At 36.0% G+C, this 15181-nt stretch overlaps 1 protein-coding gene across 2 annotated transcripts in view; it reads left to right on the top strand.

Annotated features, from left to right (window-relative positions):
- LRRK2 (leucine rich repeat kinase 2) overlaps nt 1-15181 on the top strand; it is a 71594-nt gene that overhangs the window by 31553 nt on the left and 24860 nt on the right. For both annotated transcript variants that reach the window (XR_008747893.1, XM_055808992.1), the window contains exons 19-31: nt 1336-1591; nt 1802-1990; nt 2367-2488; nt 3034-3103; nt 3565-3785; nt 4280-4530; nt 5830-5978; nt 7804-7897; nt 9755-9941; nt 10332-10513; nt 10931-11160; nt 12165-12292; nt 13548-13766. Coding sequence is in view for 1 of the 2 variants with exons in the window: in XM_055808992.1 (XP_055664967.1) it covers nt 1336-1591; nt 1802-1990; nt 2367-2488; nt 3034-3103; nt 3565-3785; nt 4280-4530; nt 5830-5978; nt 7804-7897; nt 9755-9941; nt 10332-10513; nt 10931-11160; nt 12165-12292; nt 13548-13766 (2298 nt within the window). In the remaining variant the exon portion in view is untranslated. The remainder of the gene's footprint in view (nt 1-1335; nt 1592-1801; nt 1991-2366; nt 2489-3033; nt 3104-3564; nt 3786-4279; nt 4531-5829; nt 5979-7803; nt 7898-9754; nt 9942-10331; nt 10514-10930; nt 11161-12164; nt 12293-13547; nt 13767-15181) is intronic.

The raw sequence follows: 15181 nt of genomic DNA, 5'->3' as shown, positions 1-15181 counted from the left end.
CTTGAATATATTACTATATATTGAATATATACATATATTCAATATATGTATACACTATAAACTTGAATATAATCATTAGGTTTTGTGCTGATTTAACTGTTCTAGTTAGAGTTCTGACTTGTTATCAACACAGCTGAAGGAATATAACATCTTAGAATGCCTGCAGTCACACTGGCTGCAAAGAGCTTTATCCAGACAGTGGCCACATCCAGAGCAACTATTTGAAATATGTTGGTGTCTTAAATAAGGCCGTAGGCAAACATCCCACCTGGATTCAGCCATGCCAATGGAGAAACTGCTCCTACCTGCTTATAAGTGCTTCTTGCTAAATGTGACTGCCTTTAAATTATTTTTTTTGAGAAACGTTGTGTATGAGCACATCTTAATTTTGCTTCAGTGTCAAAGTTTTAAGCCAGGGGTCCTCAAACTTTTTAACCAGGGGCCAGCGCGTGGATAAAGTGGCAGGCAGTAATCTGCGGCTGCTTGGTTTCCCCTCCCAACCCCTGGCGAGGAGGGCCGGGGGGGTTCTGTAAATACGGGGGGCTGGATTGAGGACCCTGGGGGGCCGTATCTGGCCCGTGGGCCTTAGTTTGAGGACCCTTGATTTAAGCAGTCTGAGAGAACCCCACCGGCACTGCCTGAAGTGAATTAGGGAGTGTTCATTTCTTCTGGCAGAGCTGGCTGGGTAATAAAGCACAGCTGGGCTGGAACCAGCTGTCCGTCCATGGAGTGTGAGGTAGGCAAATCACTGTTAGCAAGCTACAGTTTGCTAACAAACTGGAAGTATTTCTAAAAAATATTTGTAATATTCACAGTCAACCTGCTCTGTGTAGCAATGCAGGCTGGGAGATGGAAAAGAATAAAGCTGACTGAAGCCAGTGAACCTGAGCGGGTCCCTAGCACTAGGCAAGGCTTGATGAATCTCACCGTTGTTGCCTGTTCTCTCATATCTGGATGACATGGCAAAATAATCCCTAAGTGTCTTTTTACAACTGAACAGATAAACAAATGGAGTTGCCATTGACTGCGTGCAGTAACAAAACTACTTAAATTACCATTCATTTTTGCCTGGAAATTGTGTGCACTCATGGCAGAAATTACAGTTACAGAACTCCAGCATTTTTTATCTTTTGAACAAAGACTTCAGGAAAACGGAGGTTGGTACTCAGATGCCTTAGGCAGGCATATGCTCTGAGGTGTAGGGAATTGTGTAATTGAAAAAGAGGCACGATCCTAAAAATGCAATGCATTTGCATTTGAGACAAATCTCTTAATGCAGTTTGAGCTGTTGTTTGAGTGCCTTGCATAATTTTTTTAATTGCTTTTCTCTGTTAGGTTTGTGAGAAAGGCCATAATCCTAAATTGGTGGAATTGCTATTAGCCAATGGTGCTCGAGAGCAGGATGTTCGGAGTGCTTTAACCATCAGTATAAAGAGAGGAGATAGCCAGATCATCAGCTTGCTCTTAAAGAAGCTTAGCCTTGATGTTGCCAACAGCAGTATATGTCTTGGAGGATTTGGTATTGGGAGACTAGAACCTTCCTGGCTCATTCCTTTGTTCCCAGATAAACTTACTCCATTAAGAAAACAAAGTGAGTATATATAGAACTTGCTATATGAAATGTGTTAATATCTCTTGGTGGTGCTATATGTGTTTTAGATCAAGACCTTTGGTTCAGGATCTCTTCATAGCATTCAGCTGATTATAGAAAGATTGCTAAACCTTGAAAATAGATTATTTTTTTAAAGCTATTTGGATTTCTTGGTGAGTATGCTGTCTTTTTGGTTTCTTATACATGCAGATGCAGGTTCTGCACTGGCAAGAATGGTGCTTAAATTCCAGATGAAGAATATTTCAGAGGATAGATCAAGAGCCTCCTCTGATCTAAACTTCTGTGAAGATGGAGTGGATAAAAACTATGATTGGAGTTTCATTTCTGACCCATTAGTGGACAGTGTTTTTCCTTTGAGTGATGATATTGATAGTGAAGGTAATTGCTTTTCTTTTCTTTTTTTATAATCCCCATCTACTGTACCAAGGCTAGACCATAGCCATAAATCAGTTGCTTATTTGTATTTGAGATAAAACACTTCCCATGAAAAAAAAACAACTTTTCTCTAAAAATTTTGGTTTTGATAACATTGGTAAATGGTTTATGGTGAGTAAGTATGTGCTTTATCCACTAAATTAGGACCTTAAAGCATTTTATTCAGTTACCTATTTAAAATCAGTTCTTCATACATTCAGTTTCTTGTAAAGAGAGAGAGGGATTCGTCCAACCAGATTTAGATATTGGCTGTTTTGATGTCTGCCTTTAAATAAATTTCCTTACTGATTTGTCCTCCTGTGATACTGTTTTGTACTAGGAAGTGAAGGTTCGCTTTTTACAAAAAAGAAGTCCAATTCCATTGCAGTGGCTGACTTTCATTGTAGGGAAATGGCATTTCTAAGAAGTTCTCCTACTTTGCCACGACATTCCTATTCTGTGGTAAGTCAGATTCTTATTCATTCCAGGCTTCTTCTAAGTCCATCTGGTTTACCTACTGCAAAATTGTTAATAAACAAGTGTCAGGAAAGGTCATGTAACCATATGGATTCTTGTCTCACTGCTACTATTTAGCATTTTGTTCTATTGCTGTGCTATTACTGTGCTCCAGATCATCATATAGATGAGAGTTTATTTCAGAAAAATTTTATAATCAATAAAAAATACATGTTCTTGTGAATTGCTCCTATTTCCAGTCTGACGTTCAAATGCAGATACTGAAACTGTGGGCCTATTCATAAAGACTTAACTACCCCTAAGTGAAGCTAATATTCAGAGTGCTACTGTGATCAGTGAAGAGAGACCAATTCCATAAGATGACATAAGAGGACAAATGTCCTCTGTGACCTGTTATTTTTAGTTGAAATGTATGGTTTCTTTGTGTTTCCCCTCAAAGAAACAACAATAAAAATAAACTTACTGAGTTCATATCATTTCAGATACCTGCATATGTCCATAACTGTTTTTTCTCTTCTGGGATTTTCCAGGGACCTGGCTCTGATTATGAACCATTAATGAAACAAAGAAGAAAATTCTTCCCTTCAGATGAATCCCCCAGTAAGTGAACTATACAGTTCAACATACATAACAGATTTTTCATCCTTAATGCTTTCACAAGCATAACATGCAAAAATTTTAGTTGGATTATATATTTGTTTACAAAGAGGAGGAGGATACATTTTGGAAATACTACAGTGGAGTACAAGTAATGCATATATAGGAAATTTCCTTTTTTTCCTGGGCTTCACAAATAGTTTATGTAGAATTAAACAGGCAATGATATTTCATGAGGGCCCTTACTAGCTTTCAAAACCTACTTCTGTTGTGCAGTGCATGTGTCCATCCTCTTCCCTACTGTATTACAAATTTCTGTCTCTTAATAGAAGTCTTCACGGATTTGAATCTTAACCAATATCCATTCACTGTCTTCTGCATCTTTCATCTCAAGCTGATTAATCTTAATTTTACTTATGTGATAAAATAAATCATGCTATTTTCCCATGTTTTTGTTTTAATAGAGGGCATCTCAAGATTTTCACCACATATAAGACCATCAGACAGTCTTTCTTCATTGATCTCAGAGAAAGAATATATTAAATCACTAGATCTTTCATCAAATGAGCTGGAGAACATTGATGCCATCAGCCAGAATAGCTGCTTAACTAGTCACCTGGAACATCTTGAGAAACTGGAACTTCACCAAAATGCTCTTACAAGCATTCCAGAACAACTGTGTGAAGTAATTCTGCATATATAATTTTATATAATACAAGTTGAGATTAGTTAAAATAAATTGTCTCTAACAATGTACCCATAATAATACCGCTCATGAATATGGGTGTATATTTTTGCAGGCTTCATATATTCATTCAATTTTCATTCAGTGGCTTTATGTTCAGCTAGAAATAAAAGTATTTTCATGAAACTGTTTGAAGTCATTTACTGCAGAGAACTGCTTTAGGACATGTTATATGGAGTAATGTAATAACATAAATGGAACCAAGAAGTGCAGGTAATTCATATGTGTTAAGTTTTGTGAAAAAGAGCTAACTGATTTAGAAGAATGTTTTATCTTTTGTTCTTTAATAGAAGTTACATTGGTACGATTGCTGTTTTTCCTAGTGAGAGAAATACAAGTAAATTAATAAGTTGTATAAAATATAACTCAGTTTAAAACCTATAAATTTGTATCTTCTTTTAACCCTTTAAAAACAAATTATCCTTTTCTTTCAGAACTTGAAATGCTTGACGTACTTGGATTTGCACAGTAACAAATTTACTTCTTTTCCAACTTATTTACTGAAGATGAGTTGTATTGCAAGTCTTGATATCTCTCGAAATGACATTGGACCTTCCTTTGCTTTGGATCCACGCCTCAAATGTCCAACTCTAAAGCAACTTAATCTTTCATACAATCAGCTAGTGTGCACTCCTGAATTTCTTACAAATGTTGCTGAAAATTTGGAACAACTATTGCTTGAAGGGTGAGTAGCATTAGTAAATGGACAGCAGCATAACAAACACAACAGAAAATAATATATTTGTCATCCAGAATGATGACTGTTATAGCATGGAAAGGATTGTTTAGTCAGCAGTGAAACACTGACATTATCTTCCAAATGTGTAAATTGCTACAATTTTCAGTGTTGTATTACAAAGTACATGAGAATATCTGAGGACCTTGATAGAATCTAATAGCTTTGCAGTTTCAGTAACATACAAAAAATGTTATGGTTAAGCGTTTTTCTACTGCCATACTATTCATCCACAGGACTGTCTGTGTTTGACTTATTCAACAAGGTTTTCTGTTTACAGAATAGTTTCTATTCATTATTCTACTATATCTACTATTCACTACTACTGGTCACCAAAGGTTCTTTCGGAACTGCATTTATTGGTATGGATACGTTTAGATTACAGAAGCAGAGAAAGTATGTAATTATTTTTTTACCAACACTTCTTATCATATCTGTTAGTGAGTGAGATAATTCATACCTAAACAGAATTCTGAAGAATGCTGTTATTGATAGCTCTGTGAACTCCAGATACTGTCTCATTCTTCTCCCATAACTTATTTTTAAAAAGATGGTGATATTTTTTACACAGAGGTTCACACAAAATAAAGATAGCAACATATGTAACTAAAGCAAGCAGTATTAAATATATGAATCAAATTCACAAAAGCAGTATTTTAAATTCAAAATCCTATTTCATTTCCTCATTAGCTTTATTTTTAATGTTATTAGCAATATTTCCCTTTCAAAACAGTGCTGTATGGTTCTTTTATCTCTGTATTTTCAGGATCTTTGTCTCTTTCTGGTGCTCTTCTTCCCAGAAATGCAAAGAACATAAGGTTCTTTGGAACATTATGTACTCATCCTGACTTGCATCCCCTATATGGAATTCCATAATTTTATTTTTTTAAAATGGATAATAATTCTGTGATTATAATCCTGCAAACATATCTATAGTAAACAGAACTACTCACAAACTCAACAGTCCTCTTTCTGTGGGATTGAGCTGCAGTATGTCATCAGGAAATGACAGTACATTCTGACATTTGCTCTCCACATTAATTAAAACAATCTTAGTATCAGTCATGCTATTCCATGTTGTCACATTTACCCGTGTCTTTGATGAGTGGTCAGTCTTTATATAAACAAAAGTCTTATTTTTGGTTTACAAGTGTAATGATAGCATTGTCAGATCAACACTCTTTACTTCTGCTTTGTAGCTAATAGTTTCTGAATAAAATGAGGATTACGTTTCTCTTGTTATTATAGAAACAAAATTTCATGCTTATGTTCACCCATATGCTTGAAAGAACTGAAAGTTTTAAACATTAGTAAGAACAGTATTTCATCACTTGCTGAAAATGTCTTCATGGACTGTACAAAACTGGAGCAGTTCAACGCCAGGATGAATGCCCTTGGTAAGTATCTGTGAAAATAGGATCCACCTTCTAGAAACCATTCCAAGTCACATAATCCTCAGCTACCAACATTTGGTGCCTTGGGAGAACAGAGAAGGGGAACATACATATCGTCCCTGTTTATACAGTTCCCTAAGAATCAGCTTTTGATAACTATTGGAAGCAGTATACTTCCATTGGGGCTTGATGGATATTTAATCTGACTTGGTGTAAGTCATTTTGTTTTTACATTTGTAGTGGGTGCTATAAAAATGTTTGAGTGTACTTGAGATCATGCATACTGTTGGGGAAGGTTCAAAGCAGAGGAAATCTTTCAAAGTTAGCTTGCAAATCTAATTCTAATACAGGTTTAGTACTGTACTGAAATACATATCATGTAAGCATCCTGGTGGCTTGTAGCAGGAATAGCATGGCCAGCAGGACCAGGGCAGCGCTCATCCCCCTGTACTGGCCACTGGTGAGGCCGCACCTCAAACACGGGGTTCAGGTTTGGGCCTCTCACTACAAGAAAGATTGAGGTGGGGGAGCATGTCCAGAGAAGGGCAACGGAGCTGGTGAAGGGTCTGGAGGACAAGTCCTGTGAGGAGCAGCTGAGGGAGCTGGGGGTGTTTAGCCTGGAGAGGAGGAGGCTCAGGGGGGGACCTTATCAGTCTCTACAACTACCTGACTGAATGTTCTAGCGAGGCGTGTGTCCATCTCTTCTCCCAAAGAACAAGTGATAGAACAAGAGGAAATGGCCTCAGGTTGCTCCAGGGGAGGTTCAGGTTGGATATTAGGAAAAATTTCTTCCCTCAAAGGGTTGTCAGGCATTGGAACAGGCTGCCCATGGAAGTGGTTGGATCACCATCCCTGGAGGTATTTAAAAGATGTGTAAGTGTGTCACTTAGAGACATGGTTTAGTGGTGGACTTGGCAGTACTAGGTTAAGTTGGACTTGATGATCTTTAAGGTCTCCTCCAACCTAAATGGTTCTGTGATTCTGAGCATTACCACACTGTATCCGGCATTGTCTTCTGAATAAGACAGAAGTTTTCATTCACTTGGCTGAACACGGGTGTCATTTGAGATGCCCTGAAATATCGCACATGGCTTACAGCTTCTGGTCCAGAAAAAGCAGGTCTTCCATAGCTCCTATGTTGCATCTCCAAGCCACATGCAGATAGCTCAGGGTACCACAGGGCAGATCACCTTCAGCAGAACCCAGTGTTTAAACACTTGAGTTGAGTCCAGAGTGTGTTTCAGTGGCTTAGCATATATTATACCAAGGTGTCAAAATTAATTTACCTATGAAAAATACAAATGACATAAATGAGATTTTAATGATACTGCAGGAGTTCATAAGTTACTGACAGAAATTCTGTTTTCAAGACATAAGATCTTCCATTTTGAATTATTGTCACAGTATTTCAGAAGGTAACACTTAGACCTGCATTAAACACAGCTGAACTATTACAGTCATTTTTATATGCATAAGACCCACTCACTGGGTGAACTATAGGAATGTTATATATACTGACGATACAGTAAATGTAAGTAAGATTATTTCAGTTTTAATGCTAACATGAGATGAAGTATAACAGTAAGCAATGTGATAAAAACCAACACGTTAACTCAGTTCTAAACTTCTTCCATTTTGGGAGTTCAGTTTTAAATAAGCTTTAAAAAAAAAATTCAGATTCTGCTTTGGTAGCTTGTACAAAGAAAGACCTGTGTATAGGAGACGATAGACTGAACTTCCAGTCTGTCTTTGATTTTAGAAGATTCCAGTCTTAAAATAATTTAAACAGTTCTGAAAAGTAACAGGATTAACCTCTTTTCTGCTCTAGAAATAATACCTGACCTGTCATCCAGCATAACAAGCTTAAAATTATCCCAAAATCATTTTATTAATGTTCCAGAAGCGATTCTTCTTCTACCACAGTAAGTTATTATTTTATTTATTGAAGTTAATGTGAAGTTCTTAATGAAAAAAATCTGATGGCAAGACCTTTGTTAAGCAGAAAATTCTGCATGTTTTACTGATTCTCAGCAGGTTAAAACCAAACCAGTAGCTTTTAACTGAAGACAGATCAATCACATTTTCTTTATTATTTTGAGAAATTCTGTACCTGAGATTCAAATCATTGTTGTTGAAAATGTATTGCTTGACTGCTGAAGCTGACAATTCTTGCTGAGAAGAAAAGAATGAATTTATTATTTTCTTGAAACCAACATATAAAGATACTGGCAATTTCTCCTTTTCAAGCTCTGCAGACTTGTGCACAGGGCTGCTGAGATTAGTTTTTCACTTCCCAAATATCACAAGATATTTATTCTCAGAGAATGACACTTCCTCTGGATGGAATTGTGATAAAGATGCATGTGACCTTTATTTTGCTATACCTTCAAAGCATTATTCATGTGAATATCAGACTTCTGCTTTTTTTTGCATTTTTTTGTTGGGTTTTTTTTTTTTTTATAGAAGTTACTGACCTTAGCAAGTCACTAGAATCAAATTGTGGAAGGAGTGTTTGGAAGAGATGATCAGATCAGTTATCTAATAGATATGGGTAGATGTGAGTGCTGATGGCACCATGGGCCGGGCAGATCCACAGATTTCTGAACTTAATTAAATTTACATAGAGCACATCATTATTAACATGATATTACACTGTTTCAGCGTGCTAACTCTTATATTCACAGCAGCAAATTTAATGGATGTGTTGAAAAAGGTGCAGAATTCAGGTTCTCCATCTCCTGGCCCAGACAAATCAATAAGGAGTTGCATGGATTTTTTGCATGCTTCATGTTCCACAGTAACACAAACAGCATACTTGTCCAATAGTTGACTTAGAGAATGTTCTTTTTTTAAGCAGTTCTTAAATACATCTGTAGTTGAACTATATGATTTATGCACATACATGTGTTTACAAACATACGTTAATAGAAAGATTCTGATAAGAGTGATGTATTCATACCATGTGATGTTGCCTAAGTTAAGAACAAGAAAGAGCAGTTCAGATCACCCAGCGAGGTTCCATAGTTTTTAAGTGGAATCTTGAATTCGAATGAGTTGATAATAATACCAGGAAGTTCCTGGTTGCTTTTTTTTTAATTTGAAATTTATACAAAAATCACATGAAAATACTTATTAATATTATGTTAGATTGCAATTAACTTTTTTAATACATCTATTCTAGTAGGTTAGACATTGCACATAACAGTGTACCCCATAGTCCTGCACTCACCTGTAACTGGAATCCTGAGCTAAACTCTATTCTCTGTTACATGTGTATAAACTTACATTAACTATACTGTTTACAGTTGAGTATTTGCACTACAGGAGTGTACCATCTGTGTCTTCTACTAATCTGAATAGTCATGCATGTTTGCAAATCGTGGAAAGAAGTGGACTGTTATCACAATATGTACACTTATTTAAAGTAACTCTCTAAGTTACTGTCTCAAACGTATACACACAGTACAGTGTGGATGTTTATTTTCATAAGCAGGCAATTTCATTCACAAACACATTGAAAGAATATTATACTGAACCAATCATATGTATTTTCTTATAGTTTTTTCTGAGGTAATGAAGACCTACTTACAATATCATCTTAATTACTTTTGCTTATAGTAGTAATTCTCTGTTGTCTTCTATCTACATTCCTGTCAGAAAACTGTCTGTTCCGATATCTAATCCATTTGTTTATTTATTAAAAATTAATACAGTTCCAGTTAATCTCAGTTTTATTTTTTTCATTTGCTAACTTCTCTCTTTTATTTTCATGTTTTTAGTTTGCGATCAGTAGATTTAAGCCAAAACAAGATCATAAGCCTGCCTGGACCAATGCACTGGAAATCATTAAACTTAAGGGAGCTGTTATTTAATCATAATCAAATAGACGTCTTGGACTTGAGTGAAAAGGCATGTGCATGGTCTAGGCTAGAAAAGCTACACTTGTCCCACAACAAGTTAAAGGAGGTAAAGTGTAAGATTCTACCTAAAGAAAAAGAAATCACTTTTCAATTGAATGCAGTTTTTCATTTGATTTTCCTGTCACCTGTAATATCACTGTAAATTCTATCAGTAAAAGGGTATGTAAGTTCAAACAATACTTCCTGTGAATGAAAATCATCATATTCTATTAAGCTTTTCTGTCTGGAATGTGTCATATAATCACAATCAGTTTGTATAATGAATGCGTTATGAGGTCCTTTGTCTATTAGTGTGGGATAGTAGGCCTGTTTATTAAAAAAAGTTAAACTTCAGTGGTAAAAATAATACCTAGTTTTGATAAATATCTAATGTATTCATGCTCATACTTGTTTTTTTAAAAACGTTTAATTGCCCATTAAATGTTCTTTTATTTAGATTCCTCCTCAGATTGGCTTCCTAGAGAACCTGACTTCTCTGGATGTAAGTTATAATCCCGATTTGAGATTCTTTCCAGATGAAATGGGAAGATTGTCCAAAATCTGGGATCTTCCTTTGGAAGGACTCCATCTTAATTTGGATTTCAAACATGTAGGATGCAAAGCCAGAGACATTATCAGGTTTGTTGCCCTATTGTGCTTGAATATTCTTGTTTTGCTTTCTTGGGATATGCTTTGAAAGGACGTGCTGGTTTGTCATATGAAATCCAGCGTGCTACTCTATGGAAGGTATCATATCATATATCAACGCGCACAGATAAAATAGATTATAGTCATTTAGACTGTAATGGTATTCTTGAATTTGATGCTTCTCTAGACCATGCAATAAATGGTGCTTATGAATTATTTCTAATGTTTCTTGTGTTCCCAAGTGCATTGCACGGAACACATTTTTGGGTAACTACAAGCCAATAACAGACACATTCTGAATTAAGCTTTAACTTTCAAATCAGAAATTAGAATAGACTGGTCTTGAGTTCTGTTGATATTCTTCTTTATTATACACTTCTGTGAGCTTTGCAAACTTTTTAATGCCAGATTTCTTCAACAACGACTGAAGAAGGCTGTACCTTATAACAGAATGAAGCTCATGATTGTTGGAAACACTGGCAGTGGGAAAACGACCCTGCTACAACAGCTAATGAAATGCAAACGAACAGAATTGGGCTCTCCAAAACCTACAGTAGGCATTGATGTAAAAGACTGGATCATTCAAGGGAAAGGCAAAATGAAGAAAGAGCTTATATTAAATGTGTGGGATTTTGGAGGTATTTCAAGAGCTTATTGTCCTTTGTCTTTTCTAACCCATTAATGCATTACTTACACTTATAGTCAGCCTGTGAAATTTTGAATTGTGTACAGTAGAATCATGCAAATTTACACCAAAATGCAAGTGACCACTTATAAATCAGTGAATGCTGTAAATTGGCAGCTAATCCGTCAAATTTAATACAAAGCCTCAGGAATTTCTCATCACCAGCTGTGGTCTGACCACTCGTTTCAACCATGGTGCTTCAGAGCTGTCATTTCAGAATAGTAAGAAACTGCTTGTAATCACCAGAAGAATCATCTTCCACTCAGCTCTGTTTCTTCCTCTTATAGCCTGGGTCTCTCTAGGCTCTACAGTATCACTGTTCTGTAAGGTCAGAGATAACAAAGCGCTTAGGAGGAGTCTTCGAACTTTGAGCTTTTGGAAAACTTTCTAACTTTGAGGGACTCAGAAGCACTTCTAAAATTCAGGGGTATTTTAGGCTACAGAAAAGTTATTTTTAAACACTGGTCCCTGATCATTTAAATGCAGTCTGTGTCACAATGGGTAAGCACAGAGGAGCAGCATTCAAGCTGAATGTCCAGTTTCAGTTGTGATTTTGAGTGCTTAATCAAACAGGAGTCTGTTTTGAAGCTGCTGAAAGGATAGAAAGAGAGGGAAGAAGGAAGGAGTGAGGGAGAAATTCGATATTGGAGCTTTAAAAGAATCACGACCTTTCAGATTGTCTTTGCAGCAACCATGTTTATCCAGTTGTTAAATCTTACACTTCATGATTTAAAACCAACTTACATATTTCAACATACACTTCAGTCAATGAGCTACCACAGAATACCTACGTAAAAGGTGTGGTTATTACATGTTTTCTGTCAATTTAGGTAATTTTCTGTAAGCATTGATTCATTTGTGGATTAGTGATCTGAGAATAAGTATTCTGCCGCCTTTTTGTGATCTGAAGATGTTCAGTGAGAAAAGTACTAAACAGTAGAAAATTTTTATCATTAGGACAGGAAGAGTTCTACAGTACCCATCCTCATTTTATGACCCAAAGAGCTTTATATCTTGCTGTTTATGATCTCAGCAAAGGACAAACAGAGGTGGATGCTATGAAGCCATGGCTTTTTAACATCAAGGTAAGTCATAGATACGTACAGAATGGAATTCCACTGTCCAGGGAGCTGTTGATGAACAGCAAATTAACCACAAATATTTTTAGATAGAGGAAGAAGAAAGAAGCTCTTCAGCAAATAAAAGTAGTAAGATTAAATAAGAGCTGAGATACATCATATATTGGATGTGAAAATATTTGTAGACATACAAAGACATGATCAGCAACATTTTGTACTTAAAATGTACAGAACGATGTGCAAAAGAATAGTTCGTATGTTCTGGCAATATTTGGAGTTGACTAGTAAAAATGAGAAAGGGGTAGTATTAAAGGGATGACGAGTGAAACCTGCTTTTCCTTTTATGCCACTGCAAATTCAGGGGGAAATAAGAATTTGACTAATTTAAAACTGACTAGATGCAGGTTTGAAACCATGCCTTAAATGTATGTTTAGCATCCTATTGTTAACAGGAATGATTCCAGGACTGTGGTAGGGAAATTGATCTGAGAATCTGCCTATATATTTTTCTTTTGCTGTAAGTGTTTTATTTTCATTTGGTGGAATCACTCCATGGTGAGTGAGCATTACTTATCTTTTCCTTTTGTATTATGGTTAGCCATGGCTGGGCAATGCGATTACATAAAGATTTTGTATACTGGTCTTTTTTGTTAAACTTGTGGGTTTGACCCTTTTCACCTTGAGCAATGATACAGGACAGAGGGTTACAGTCAGTTTACTGTTGATAAAGGCTATTTCTGATGTGTTCTTTGCTGTGCAGTATTTCCTGATGTTCCATTGCTGCACTGTTCTGATGACAACTAGCAGACGACTTTGCTTTTCCTTTTGCTGGGCATTTTAAATGAAAAATACAGTTGTCCCTCTATTTTACTGACAATGTTATTAGTCTGCAAAGTTTGAAATCCGCATCTATACTGTTTCCTTTTAGAAAAATCTGATTTTTTTAGTATTTTTATTTTAAAATAGTCCGCTCCCTGTATGTTAAAAAGTATGTTTTGTATTTGTAGGCTGATGTATTTTTACTGCCTTATCCAGTCAAGGCTGTTATATGGGATTGCAGTTTAAACTTACTCTGAGTAAAGACATGAAACAGTATTTCAGATTTCAAACTTATTTAAAAGAGGTATATTTAAAGAGGGGGGGAATGGTTACTTTCATTATATTGAATTTTTTACTAAATTGCTCACATTTTATGTGGATATAAAACAATAAGATCAACAGTCACTATTGAGTTAATTGACTGTATGGATCTTACTAACAGGCTCGAGCTTCCACATCCCCCGTCATTCTTGTTGGCACTCACTTAGATGTTTCTGACGAAATGCAACGTAAGGCCTGCATGAGTAAAATTACTAGAGAGCTGTTGAATAAGCGAGGCTTCCCAGCAATCCAAGATTATCACTTTGTGAATGCTACGGAAGAATCAGATTCCATTATCAGACTTCGGAAAATCATAATAAAGGAGAGTCTTCGTTTCAAGGTAAGCTACATACTGTTAGTAATGTTGAACTTGTTTCAATTAAGTAAACACATTTTTTAAAACATTAATACATAAATAAACATAAATACATAAACATAAATAAATACATTTTTAGTGTGACAGCAAACTCATCTTGCCTTCTATAAAATGTCACACACAGCAAAATCATGAAGGAAAATCACCAGGGTTTTTTCAATTCCATTTTCTACCAAAAAAATCAACTTAGTAAATATCTCAGCTAAACTGTGTTTTCAAGCATTAGGGCCACAAACAGAATATTTATTTTTTAAAAAGCCATTTTTTTTTACAAAGAAATCTGATCAAAAACTTTTTTTGTTGGATGGCAGCATGTAATTGAAATAATAAGTATTGCAAGATTTCAGGGGAACAGGAAATAAAATTTATTTTTTCTGAAAGCCCAACTAATTCTCCATTTACTGACTTCGTTTAACAAAGTATGAAACTATTCCTAGAAAAAGAAATGTCAATTAAAGCAGGAAAAGACAACCCCTTGGACTGAATGATCCTCCTACTGGAGAATCTGCACTTCCAGTTCTGTTGTCTCCAACGTCAGCCCTACTGCTCATTCCCTGCTATCTCCTTAGCCACAGCGTGAAGCTGTAAGTGTGCATGACAAGCATGAAGAGACTAGCCCAGGCATGGAGCTTATAGACAGGCAGGTTCCAATCTGTAGCAAAAAGAATATACATAATTTTATTTTTTTCATTGATACTATATCAGTCATAACATGTTAAAGAGAAAAGGTGATGTCCTGGGCTACTGAAGTCTATGGCAGAACTTCATAAATCATAGCAGAGCCCAAATTTCTTCTGAATTACTGCTGAGAAAATGTGTTAGAGCAAATGCTGTATTTATGACCAGCTTCACGGTGGTGGTGATACAAAGGAGAGAAAGAGTGTGCACACCTCTTGTTTCTCTCTCAGAAACTACCAGCTTAGCCACTTCCATAATGTGCATAACTTCCTTCCACAGTTAAGGAATAGCTAACCAGTGCTAAGTGGCAATGAGGTGGCCTATTCAGATGGAATTGATTAATTCCACTTCTCATACATCCAGTAAGCATGAATGAGTTTGTAAAGCTGTATGGTGCCCTATATCTTACCATACTTCTTCAACACTCAGGAGAAGTTCTGCTTTATGAAAACATTTCACTCATAGGTACACAAAAATCGTTCCTGTAACCTCCACATCTCTTGTGACTATGACTTAAGCTGATCTTTAAACTTCCACACAAATGTAAGGTAGCCTGAAGTAAAGGAGGTAGTTTCCGTAAATAATGTAGACACTTTGTGAAAGGAGTGTTATGAGTTACCTGCTTAGAAGTTAGACAAAGTGAGTTTTCTACATTGTCATCAAGTGCTCTGAGTCTTTGAAATTACAAGATACTAGTTACA

This window comes from Falco peregrinus, chromosome 6 (genome assembly GCF_023634155.1).
Source record: "Falco peregrinus isolate bFalPer1 chromosome 6, bFalPer1.pri, whole genome shotgun sequence".
Taxonomy (NCBI): domain Eukaryota; kingdom Metazoa; phylum Chordata; class Aves; order Falconiformes; family Falconidae; genus Falco; species Falco peregrinus.
Note: the sequence above shows the minus strand (reverse complement) of the source record. Positions and strands in the feature narration are given on the sequence as shown.